This window comes from Sardina pilchardus, chromosome 13, assembly GCF_963854185.1.
Source record: "Sardina pilchardus chromosome 13, fSarPil1.1, whole genome shotgun sequence".
In the NCBI taxonomy this organism is placed as follows: domain Eukaryota; kingdom Metazoa; phylum Chordata; class Actinopteri; order Clupeiformes; family Clupeidae; genus Sardina; species Sardina pilchardus.
The window spans coordinates 17,786,317-17,798,954 of NC_085006.1; the positions used below are offsets into that span (position 1 = coordinate 17,786,317).

General features: G+C 45.7%; 1 protein-coding gene across 1 annotated transcript in view; it reads left to right on the plus strand.

Moving 5' to 3' along the window:
• Positions 1-10,250, plus strand: part of LOC134099606 (rho guanine nucleotide exchange factor TIAM1-like) — a 57,416-nt gene extending 47,166 nt beyond the window's left edge. The window contains exons 18-28 of the mRNA XM_062552540.1: positions 626-694; positions 1,790-1,915; positions 2,101-2,209; positions 3,222-3,401; positions 3,837-3,955; positions 4,626-4,734; positions 5,707-5,765; positions 6,136-6,241; positions 6,479-6,566; positions 6,911-7,083; positions 8,218-10,250. Of these exons, the coding sequence (XP_062408524.1) occupies positions 626-694; positions 1,790-1,915; positions 2,101-2,209; positions 3,222-3,401; positions 3,837-3,955; positions 4,626-4,734; positions 5,707-5,765; positions 6,136-6,241; positions 6,479-6,566; positions 6,911-7,083; positions 8,218-8,891 (1,812 nt within the window). The 3' untranslated portion in view covers positions 8,892-10,250. The remainder of the gene's footprint in view (positions 1-625; positions 695-1,789; positions 1,916-2,100; positions 2,210-3,221; positions 3,402-3,836; positions 3,956-4,625; positions 4,735-5,706; positions 5,766-6,135; positions 6,242-6,478; positions 6,567-6,910; positions 7,084-8,217) is intronic.
• The last annotated feature ends 2,388 nt before the right edge of the window (positions 10,251-12,638 follow it).

Here is a 12,638-nt window from a genome sequence, read left to right on the forward strand (position 1 = left end):
CATGAACACACAGAAGAAACAGAGGCTCTTGAAGGAGCTAAGCTCTTGTTACGCATTGCCAGTAGGGGACCGAGTTTTGGGTCAATCATTAAAAGGCCTGGCGCTGACAGTCAAGCGACGACACCAAAAAGCTAGCTTCTGTGTGACAGTTATTCTTTGAGTGTCTCAAAGGCCTCAGTTCCTCAAAACTGTGGGTAGAATGTGGGTTACATGTCACAACTATTCTACTTTACGAAACATTTGATGCCGGTTGTTGATGTTTTATTGGGGAGGGGGGATAAGGGGGGGGGGGGGGGTACTCAAAGTAAGTGCTGAATATTTTACTGAAATCCACCCTGGAGCGTTTCATGTTGAAGTGATATCTCATCGTGCCTGGAACGTAAAAACACCAGATGCCTCTCAAACCTGTTTGCTTATCGCGCTCTGCCCAAACGCTCTGGAACTGACATGGTAATAAGCACTAATGCCAAGGCTCCACAATCACTGTGGGGGCGATGGGATTCTTGTCTCACTGTGTGTGTGTGTGTGTGTGTGTGTGTGAGAGAGAGAGAGAGTGTGTGTTTGACTCTGCTCTGTGTAAACTGTCAGTGCTGTGACACCATTCTTCCCTACTCTTATCCTCCAGGATCTTAATTGTCTCATCGGGAGGTACTTAACCCCTCTGCAGAAGGAGACCTTCCTTACACAGGATGAGGTATGTCAAATATCACTCTTGCTCCCTAAGCCTTTGAGCCAGGGTGGGGGAGGGAGGGAGGGAGGGAGGGATGGATAGAGGGAGGGAGGAAGGGAAGAAGTCCAGGGTGAATCAAATGGCAGCATTGTTAAAAGCGTTTATCCCTTTTCTCTGTGAAACTCTATTGCATAATAGAGCATCAGGTGCCAAGAAAGAAAGTCTCTCCCTCTATATATATGTGTGTGTGTGTGTGTGTGTGTGTGTGTGTGTGTGCGCAAGTGTGGTGGGTGTATATACATGTGTGTGTGTCAAGGATGCTGTTTATTTTTTGTGTGTAAGTTCCTGTGTGTGTGTGTGTGTGTGTGTGTGTGTGTGTGTGTGTGTGTGTGTGTGTGTGTGTGTGTGTGTGTGTGTGTGTGTGTGTGTGTGTGTGTGTGTGTGTGTGTGTGTGTGTGTGTGTGTGTGTGTGTGTGTGTGTGTGTGCGTGCGTGCGTGCGTGCGTGCGTGTGTGTGTGTGTGGGAGGAGAGAGCTGTTGAGTGCCCAGCTCTGTTGCTAGAGAGCGGCGGCCGTAATAAAAGGCAGATGTTTCCATGGGCTCTTCTGACAAAGCTCTTTCATGTCCGCTCCGTTCTGAAGAGAGGAGAGGCTCCCACACCACAAATCAAACTAACACCAGCAATAACACACACACACACACTGGACAATATGCTTATTATTCAGACAAGAGGAGGCTTCTGTTTAATGTAATGCCATGTACTGTTCTCTTGCCACAGTGTGTGTGTGTGTGTGTGTGTGTGTGTGTGTGTGTGTGTGTGTGTGTGTGTGTGTGTGTGTGTGTGTGTGTGTGTGTGTGTGTGTGTGTGTGTGTGTGTGTGTGTGTCTTGGTGATGAAAACATTAATAATTGAGATTGATTTCCAAACAGCATGCCTATGTAATCTCTCCAACTGATATAACTGATGAAGTGATGATTTGTTTGAAAGAAGTTGGAGTCAGATAGACTGTTCTTTTATTTGACTTGTCTCTTCGGAGCCCATTTTGGATGAAGAATTCATCCTCCCCGAGGGGTTTGTTGGATTTGTGGTGAAACATGTCTCTTGTCTCCCTCACAAACAGCTTGACGTGCTCTTCGGAAACCTGCTCGAGATGGTGGAGTTCCAAGTGGAGTTCCTCAAGACCCTGGAGGACGGCACCCGATTGGTCCCAGACCTGGAGAAGCTGGAGCGGGTGGACCAGTTTAAGGTAACCGCAAAGCCCACAAAAAACGGAAAACATCACGCAGTGGACATCTGGATATGTTCTGTGTTTGTTCAACCCTACCAGATGGGATGGAACGCGCTCATGATCCAAACCTTTTCTCTTTACTCCTCTCTCTCTCCCCCCTCCTTCTCTGCTCCTCTTTTTTCTCGTCTCTTCCTTTTTCTCAGAAAATCCTCTTCTCGCTGGGCGGCTCCTTCCTCTACTATGCCGATCGCTTCAAGATCTACAGCGCTTTCTGCGCCAGCCACACCAAAGTCCCCAAGGTCCTCGTAAAAGGTGCGTAAATACACGCATAGAAAACGGACATTCCTCACCCCATGTGACGCCAGCACCCTTGCCCCCTCCTCCTCCTCCTCTTCCTCAGTCAAAGCCTCCCCGAAAGATGTCAGGCAGGCGCTCGTTAACCGCGACCCCTCGCATAACTCGCGTGCCCTCGGCACTGTGAGAGCCCTCGCCAAAGGGCACCTGTTGCGCAATGTGTTTTCGAGCGAGTATCCTCCTCGCTTTTAGTCTAGTGAAAGCACTCATGTAGACGTAAACGCCGCTTGACATGCATGCTGTTTTCGTGACACACAAACGTAACAATCTGTTCTCTGACAGCTGAGGAGTGTATCAGTTGTGTGTGTGTGTGTGTGTGTGTGTGTGTGTGTGTGTGATTGTGTGTGTGTTGCTCACAGACAGGGAGAAACGGTTCATGGCATCAAGGTGGTACCCAGGTGTTGGGCTGTTTTTTTTTTTCTTTTTTTTTTTAAACACACTCCGCACGGCAAAACAATGCCATGGCATGCCGTGTGTGTGGGATGCCAGTGTCAGGTGTGTTGAGGCATGACGGATTGTCGTTAGTCTGGCCTCGTGTGATTTGGTGTCATGAAAACTCATAATCTGAGTTAAATCGTCCGTGTGAAATGGCTCTCAACCAAGACCTGAGCTGAAACAAACACATAGTGAACAAACGCACAACCTCCTTAGTGGAGGAAATAATGAATGACATACAGTATACTGTACATACAATAATGATAGACTATCATTTAACATTAATCAATTTAACAATTTAGCTAATTATCAAGTTAGCAGGGATAAACAAAACATATCAAAGATCTCATATCTGTTAACTGGATTGATAGATAAGATAAGTGATGTTTTGTTTCAATTTGACTTTTTTTTACTTTGTTCTGTCACATTCTGAGATTCTAGTCCTAAACACAACCAAGACACCAGACTTCACAAAGACTCTTGTGTGCCTTAAGCGTGCTGTATTAAATATCCGGTCTTATCTGTGTGTGCGCAGCTAAGACGGATCCCGACTTCAAGGCGTTCCTGGACGAGCGCAACCCAAAGCAGCAGCACTCGTCCACGCTGGAGTCGTACCTCATCAAGCCCATCCAGAGGGTCCTCAAGTACCCCCTGCTGCTCCGCGAGCTCTACTCCCTCACTGACCCCGACAGCGAGGAGCACTACCACCTCGACGGTAAGAGTGTGTGTGTGTGTGTGTTTTTGGCTTACATTTACTATGTGTGTGTGTGTGTGTGTGTGTGTGTGTGTGGCCAGCGTTTACTGTGTGTGTGTGTGTGTGTGTGTGTGGCCAGCGTTTACTGTGTATGTGTGTGTGTGTGCACTACAGAGTAAATGATTGTAGCTAATGATTACAGTGTGTGTGTGTGTATTTATTTGTTCATGAATATTAATGAGTGTGTGTGTCTGGGTGATTGACTTCAAATCGTGTATGTACTTCCATCAAAGCCATTTGAGGGTACATTAGTCCTACACACTGTATTCCGCGCACCCTTCGCTCACACAGAGCCTGATTTGGGTTGAACAACATGGCCTCTCCTCCCACTGCACCTCATGTGACCCGCAACCTTTCTCTCTCCCTCTCCCTCTCTCCCTCTGTTCCTCCTCACAGTGGCGGTCAAAGCCATGAACAAAGTGGCCAGTCACATCAACGAGATGCAGAAGATCCACGAGGAGTTCGGGGCCGTCTTCGACCAGCTCATCGCCGAGCAGACGGGCGACAGAAAAGAGGTGGGTTTTTATTTCCTTATTTCCGTCTCGCCCTCCCAAATCCGAGTGACTCACTGGCTTTTGTATTTTTAGCCATGCGGAGTCCTACTGCATGATGTGCTACCATGCAATTAACTGATCAGGCTCATTGAATGATATTGAAGCAAAAAGAGCCCCCACACTGTAATTACACCGGTTTCAATACGCGATTTAGGAAATATGCTCGCTGTGTTCTTGAATGCCTTTGTGTGTCTGTGTGTGTGTGTGCACTCTGTGTCTGTGTACACAGTCTCTGTGAAACTGAAACATCTATGTGCGCACATAGATGCTTTTGCATCTGAGAGGGTGTGTGACTGCGTGTCCATGTACATTCACACAGGTATTCTGCATGTAGAGAGCAGAAGTACACATCCATTCGTATGCTTGTGTGCGTAAGTTTATGGGTGCCTCTCATTCGTATTTTTATACATCCTCCCTTCCTTCGGCCCTCATTCCCACTTATTTAGATAAAGAATGATGGGGCGGCTACAATGGGATAGTCTAGTATCCAGTCAGTGTTAGTTATAGATCAGTGGGAACGAACCTGGAGGACAGAGCATCGAGGAGAGACGTTGAGAGGCATTCATGTGTCTGTGTTCAGCCATGGCTATTCTTCCATATGATAACCTGCTTGTGAATGTCTCTCTTCCAGGTGGCTGACCTCTCTATGGGGGACCTGCTTCTCCACACCAGCGTGACATGGATCAACCCCCCAGCCTCCCTGGGCAAGTGGAAGAAGGAGCCTCAGCTTGCCACGTTCGGTATGTCAAAACACACAGGCACCAATGTCCAAACACGCACATACACACACACACACACACACACACACACACACACACACACACACACAGACACACACACACACACCTTTTTAGCGCCTCTGGAATAAGCCCCCCCCAGGGTCCTGGAATCCAGGCCAGGGTGTTGGATTAGTGCTGGAAGTTTGCAGCCTACTTTCCTCCGTGAGAACGCTGGAGGGAAGTGGTTAGATGTGCTTTAAAATGCCCAGCTCGGCACACATTTGTCAGCACTTTTCGGCATATCCCCTCTGTATGTGTCCTCGTGGCTTTGAGTGTTAATGCTGAAATCAGAGTTTTTCGAGTTGCCATCGAAAAAGAGACAAAGAAACTCCACTCCACACAAGTTGAAGACGCGGTAGAAATCATTGTGGATACATTTTTGACTGCCCACCTGGATGATGACTGGTTGAACGGTCGGCCGATATCACTGGCCTATGCCTGAACATATTAGAAGCCGATTAACAGGCAGGCACATCTGTGGGCAGCCCAGTGTTGTAGCCCGTAACAAGGGCCAAACAAAAAACATGCTGCAGTACAGATTTTGGAAAGTGCTGAAGGTTTTGACCCCTGCACTATTACTTTCATTAATGACCACAGCCTAAAACATTTGCCCAAATTCCCTCAATCACTAGTGGGTTTTTTCTCTCAAAATGAGTTATATTTAAATGTGCACTGAATAATTATTAGAGAATTAATGTTTTGAACAACAGACAAATATATCGACATTTATCAGCCACTGGTTGCCCTGATTTCTAGAAATCGGCATCGGCCATAGAAAAACCCATCTTGGTCAATCTCTGGTTATTATCCTCCAGTTGGAAGTCTTCACCTGGTTTGCAAGCACACTTATTGAAAGAGGGAGAGGATGTTTTTGATTGGCTGTCTGTGGTGATTTTTTTCGGCTCACTCTTTCTCCTGTTTTCTCTTTTGCAGTCTTCAAGATGGCTGTTGTGTTTGTTTGCAAGGACGGCTCCAAACAGAAGAAGAAAATAGTGAGTGTGCCTCTCTTTCAAAGCTCTTTCAAGAACACTAACAGACACACAGACAGACACATTGCCACACGGACACACACACACACACACACTGGCACGGCGTGATTATTCACTGTGTGATTATTGGCTCTTTGTGTGTTTCACACTGCGCTGTTCCGCTTCCTGTGCTTTGGCACCGCCTCAGAATGAGCACAGCTTGTGATGTCAGCATAGTTCACTCAAATCTCTGGGGCTTCATTAAAAAAGCACCATCTCAGCCTTGCCTTGTGTGCCTATCACCAAAAAATAAAATAAAAACTTCATATTCTTTTTTTAGATCTATGAAATGTTGTCTGACTTAAGAGAGTCAATATTGGTATTTTTCTTCCAGGGGGGGTCGCACAGGGTCTCGGTCTCAAGCGAGGACAAGGACCCCTTCCGGTTCCGTCACATGATTTCTACAGATACCCTGCAAGTCCGTGCCCTGACCACCACAGGTACCGCGCATCTTTCAGATGGCTTTTACAGACTCTCTGACCTGTGTTGTGCTTCATTGCATTTGTAAGGGATGTAACTCTGTAAGAAATGTTTTTGAAATATCAAGCATGACATTTGTTTGAAAGGAGTTTAGATGGAAGCTGTGAGCTGGAAGATGTAAGCTGTTTAGGTTGTGTGTGTATCATGGGAAATGTTATGTGCTAAATGTGTTTGCTTGGCTTGGCTTTTGGTGACAGATGGAGAGAGCAACGCTGTGTGTGAGATTGTCCATATCAAGTCTGAATCCGAGGGGAGGCCCGAGAGAGTTTTCCATCTCTGCTGCAGGTCAGTGTTGGTGGACACACACACACACACACACACACACACACACACACACACACAGACACAGACACAGACACACACACACACACACACACACACACACACACACACACACACACACACACACACACACACACACACACGAACCATCATCTAATTTTTCAATATCACATCTCAGATTTACATATTGGCATTGCATATTGATGTTGATCGAGAATTGCAGCGTTAATGCACACTGCGTATGTTAGGTGTGTTTAGAGTTTAGTTTTTGGTGGTTGGTACTCTCCAAGAACTGTTTCCCGATTTTCTGATGCCTCACCTACCTGCTTTATCTTCCTTTCGGACAGCTCCCCTGAGAGTAAGAAGGACTTCCTGAAGACGGTCCACTCCATCCTCAGGGACAAACAGCGCAGACAGCTCCTGAAGACGGAGAGCCTACCACCCAACCAGCAGTACGTTCCCTTTGGGGGGAAGCGCCTCTGCGCCCTGAAAGGTGCCCGTCCAGCCATGAACAGAGCAGGTAAGGTCCACTGAATGTGAATCGCCGGAGGTGGTTTAACTTGACTGAATCGTGTTCACATTTACATTCGCATTTAGCCAACGCTGTTATCCAAAGCGACTTCCAAAAAAGGGAAGCAATGAGACATGTGCACACGAGTATATCCACACATGTGCACACAAGTATATCCACACATGTGCACACAAGTATATCCACACATATGCACACGAGTATATCCACACATGTGCACACAAGTATATCCACACATGTGCACACAAGTATATCCACACATGTGCACACGAGTATATCCACACATATGCACACAAGTGTGTGCAAAATGCTGCAGTGATGGGAGATGAACAGCCGAGGAATGTACTCTATTTACAATGATAGCCAGGTCCTGGCTGGTATTCTATAAATATGAAGACCCCTTGTCAACTGTCAGTTTGCTATGCTTTGTGAACTATAAAACTGTGTGTTGCAGTTGTTGGTGCCTGACAGGTGTTCACATCTGGCCACATTTTTCCTAAACAAGCCAATTAGGTGCCTCAAAACAGATGGACTCAAATTATATCTTCCATATGGATTGGCTGATCCTCCAGGCTTGTAGTAGACTGCCAGCTTATCCACCAATCCACAGACAACATACTTTTGTATTAGTAATGTAGTACCTAATTGGCTTATTTATAAAACTGTGCCCGGAAGTGAGTGCCTGTCAGACACCATTTTCAAACTTGACGGCCGCCAATTTAGAGCATTTTAGGTTGAGATAGCTTACCCTGAATTGGCCATTGAAATGAATGGGAGTGGTGCTTCCTGCCTCTAGCCAGTTCTAAGATAGGATCGGTGTGGAGGGTGCCTCTTGTGGCCAGTACTAGTAATTACTCATTCAGGGTGTTGCTATGGCATTTTGTCATGATGTCAGTGGCTCTCTCTTTCTTCATGGTAACAGAAATGTTATTAACACATATCATCATAAATCATTATCTTGCTATATATAAAATATATTATATCACAAGTACAATATGCTTTTATACTTGTATGATATCAATGAGTGCATTAGTGCATGAGTGCATTAGTGACCCTGAATGTTTAGAGATGATTAGTAGTTGGTGTCTGACCTCTGACCTTTGTCCTGTCCTCTCCCCGTTACAGTGTCGGCTCCCACGCGTACGCTGGGCAGGAGGAAGCTGGTGCGCAACCGCTTCACCATCGACACGGACATCGTGTTCGACGGCGAGCCCGGCAGCGGGGACCCTGACCCGGACACGCCCTCGCCGGACTCCCACGAGTCCCCGCAGCAGCCGTCGCCGGGGATGGGCGGCGTGCTGGCCGGGGGCGACACGGACCGCTGGGTGGAGGAGCAGTTCGACCTGGAGCAGTACGAGGACCCCGACGACGTCAAGGAGACCGACATCCTGAGCGACGACGACGACGATGCGGTCGGCTTCTGCCAAGGCGGGAGGGTTCCGGCCGTGAAAGGCCGCCTGGAGGGCCCGATGGCAGCCCTCGACCTCGAGGACGACACCTCGGGCGGGAAGCCACGGGCAGAGAGAGAAGAGGAGGAGGAAGAGGAGGAGGAAGGGGAGCGGAGGAGCGAGGCGACGGCAGCAGAGGAGGACGATGACGACGACGACGACTGCGGTTTCACTCTACCCCAACGAGCCCCCGGCCCTCTCCGGCTCTCCCACCTGGGCAAGCAGTTAGCCATGTCGGTGGCCAGCGTGGACGAGCAGCCGCCCCCCAGCCAGGATGAGGTCGTCTGGGTGCGGCGAGAGGACCAGGCCGCCACACCGGACTCAGACAGCCAGAAGCACACGCAGAGCTAGGCCTACCACTCCACCCCCCCCACCCCCCTCCCAACACACACAAAAAATATCTAAAAAGCTGTATCTGTCACATCTTGCCAGAACAACTTGACACGGACTTTGTGAACGATTTCACTCCTTCATCACCGTCCACTAAGCTGTCTGTACTGCATGGACCTAACTGTACGGTAGTCCTACAGGATATCTCACGCTAATATACGAAATATTATCCACACGTGTATACGGCTGTATTAACCCCAAGCCATCCTTCTCATGACGGTTTGCCATCGAAGCAACGCCACATGACTGATGTTCTCCGACAACCAATCAGAGAAGAGAGTAGGAGGGTTAGACTGCACAATCATGAAATTTAATCAATCAAGTATTAGGACTGCACATACTGTAGTCACCGGCAGCTACCTGGGACTGCCGCTTGCTGCCAAATATGTGCGGGGACTTAAGCTTTCTCTTTCCCTCTCAGAGGGCAAATGGGGTTTGAGTTGTTGTTGTGTCATATAAAAGGGCTGTCTTTGAGTCCATAACGTTTCAAATGAGAACAGCCTGATATAAGAGAAATCAAATGTAATGTAACTTTTCCAGAGAAGTGCACAAACATGATGTTTTGAGGGGCCTCTCATTTCTCTTTAGTTGTAAATATTTCTGCTTTGATTTCTATTTTGAATATATGAAGCTCTCAGAAGGCTTCAGACCATTTGTTGTTATTTACCTTTAACACCATTGTGAAAGACACAGCTTTTTTTTTTTTTTGCCCAGTCTCCTTTTAAGCGAAGGGAAAACATTTTGTCTCCATTTCATTTTTATTTTAACTTAACAAATCCTGTGTTACTTGAACTCTTTTCATTGTCATTTATAATTGAAACATCATGACTAGCCATGAATTGTGTTGGACTATTTTCTTAAACCTTAGTTAATGGTACACTGCCCTGCCCTTGTCACTAGATCTGTGTGCACGTCTCATGACAGAACACCCAAGTAACACTGCTGGGCCCCATCTACAGAATGGATCTCTCTTGCACATCTAAGTATTTTTTTTTTTGTGGGGAGAAACATAAATAATCTATAATGTATTGACCAAATAAAATGTGTGTAATTTATGTTCCATTGTTAGCATTATTTTATCAGTGAGATAGCTGAACTGCCACAATCAGTACCCTAGGTTTTTTTTTTATGTTAATGAGATTCCAAATTGTGCTTAATGCAATCAAAATGGTGGAACGTGAACAAACTGGAAGAATGGAAAAAATGTACATGAACATTTCCAAATGAATGAGAAAAAAACACACCCATTGTTCTCACAGACTGCATTTTTTATTTTGTAAATATTACTGTATTGATATTATATCAAATAAATTGTTTTCTTACATATGTCACCTGTACTGTATTGCCATGATTGTTACATACATGAGCAAACTATAGCTCATAGATAGATTTTCTTCCCAGTGGAGAGGAGGAGTTAATATTGTATGTGAGCTATCTTCAACACGGAAATAAACAATAACAAGACAAAATCACACAATAGACCATTGAGATGTTGTGGAGTTCACCATGTGAACTAAAACAGAATAAAAAACAGATTCACAGTGGTGATGCGTACATGTCGTACAACAATCCCACTACCCCTAAGCTATATCTGAAGCAGGCTCTTTCCCCTGACCTGTTAGTATGAGACTGCACTAAGAACTAACTTCTGCCTTGTATTACAGTTATTAAGGCACATAACCATATGCACACTTTTTTTTTTGATAATACGCAAGAGATCCTGCATGTGAAATACCTTGAGTGGTTCAGCTCTCTCCCTTGAAATTAATGATAGAAGAGGGCTCATTTTAAAAACTACAGATAGAAACAGTAGGCCTACTACCAAGGTAGGTAGTATTACAACTGGCAGTGAGACGTCTTATCCTTTTCTTGCCAGTAGAGGGTACAATTTCAGCACTGACTTATGTTCAAACAATAAGCAATAGACATTAACTTCCAGCACTACGTGTCACACAACAACCCGTTCTCACTCAGTGATTTCCTTGTCATCAGTCACTGGATATCTCGAGGCAACGTGGGAGAATGTGTTTATGGTTAAAAACACAGCTCCAGGATGTGGAGGTCCTCTTTTGCCCAAAGCTATCAGAAAAAGAAAAACATAACGTAAGGGGCAAACAATCTGATGATGGGTTTGAAAATATAAATTTGCCACTTGCCCAGACGTGCCTGCGCGTGACAGCGTGAATATAAATCTCCGAGACTTCTACCCTTTCAGCTCCCCATCAGCAGAGAGAGACCACACAGCACCAGGGCAAGTAGCAACACCCCAGCAGGTGATGTTCCCACATTAAGACCGTCAGCACTGAGGCCCAGGCACGCAAACACACATTCTCAGATCACAGATGTGACATCAGGCCAGTCCCTGCCAGGAGGGGAAGGGGGGGGGGGACAAAGTAATGGAAGCAGGGAGAGGAAGAAGGAGGACAATAAAGAGGAAAGGAGCATTTCTTAAGTCCACTTACACAAAAGCATAGCATCAACTTGGACCATGATGGTAAATAATCAAATCACATCTCTCTAAATCAGTGTTTCCCAACCTTTTCGTTTTTTCATATTAAACTACGTTATTCCCTTAACTAAGACAAGTTGATACCTCTCACGTTTCAATGCGTGCACTCACTGGCTCTGGCGCAGGGCACAACTTTGATAGCACTTAGCTAGCCCAGTTCATTCATTAGGATCCAAACAAAGATGAAGTTAGAAGCGACCAAACACCTCCATGTTTTCCCTATTAAAATACAGTTACACGAGTAGTCACACGACAAAGTATGGTGAGACAAAATAAAATGTGGTGCATTTGTAAGCAGGTAAGAGGGACAACTATATTGTGTGGAGGAATAACAATTGGAAGCACTTCGACTCGGTGCAGTAATATCCTCAGTCCAAAGAGAAACTGAAAGTGCAAGAGTGAGGATATTACTGCACCACACAATATAGTTATCCCTCTTACCTGCTTAGAAATGAATGCCGTGAGAGCAGCTCTGAATGGAGGAGCGCCTTATCAGGATGTTCGGAAGCTGGCTGTGTCCTCAAAGCCTATCCCATTCGACCTCCCCAGTTATAAGAGGGTATCTAGTGACATACTTCACAGTCACCTCTATTAAATTAAAAATAAATATTAAAAAAACTATGGTTATGCATACATGTTTAAAATTGAAGTTATAATGGTATTTCAGAAAAATTCAAGTCTGCACGACAGGTATAAGGAGACAGGGAAATGAGTGACAAAAGTTGTAGCAGCTAACTAATCCCAATGTGCAGCTCGGGTAGGCTACTCATTGCCAGAGGTGGAAAAAGTACTAAAATATTGTACTCAAGTAAAAGTACCAATACTTTGCTGAAATATTACTCAAGTACAAGTTACAATACCCATCTGAAAATATACTCAAGTAAAAGTAAAAAGTAGTTAACTAAAAATGTACTTTAAGTAAAAGTTACTTAGTTACTTTTTTTGTTTAGGGAGGCAGCTAAGGCAGCTAAATTGCCAGGTAATACAGATTGTCTTATTTTCTTTTTCATACTGACAGTAGGCTACTCCATGACCTTGAGTAATGGAGATCTTTATGGCGCAACAGGCTACAACGCTCATACCACATGCGGGTCCGAGTGCCCACAGGGACCCAGATTCGAGTCCGGCCTGCGGTCATTTCCCAATCCCACCCCATCTCTCTCTCCCACTTGCTTCCTGTCTCACCCTTTGCTGTCCTA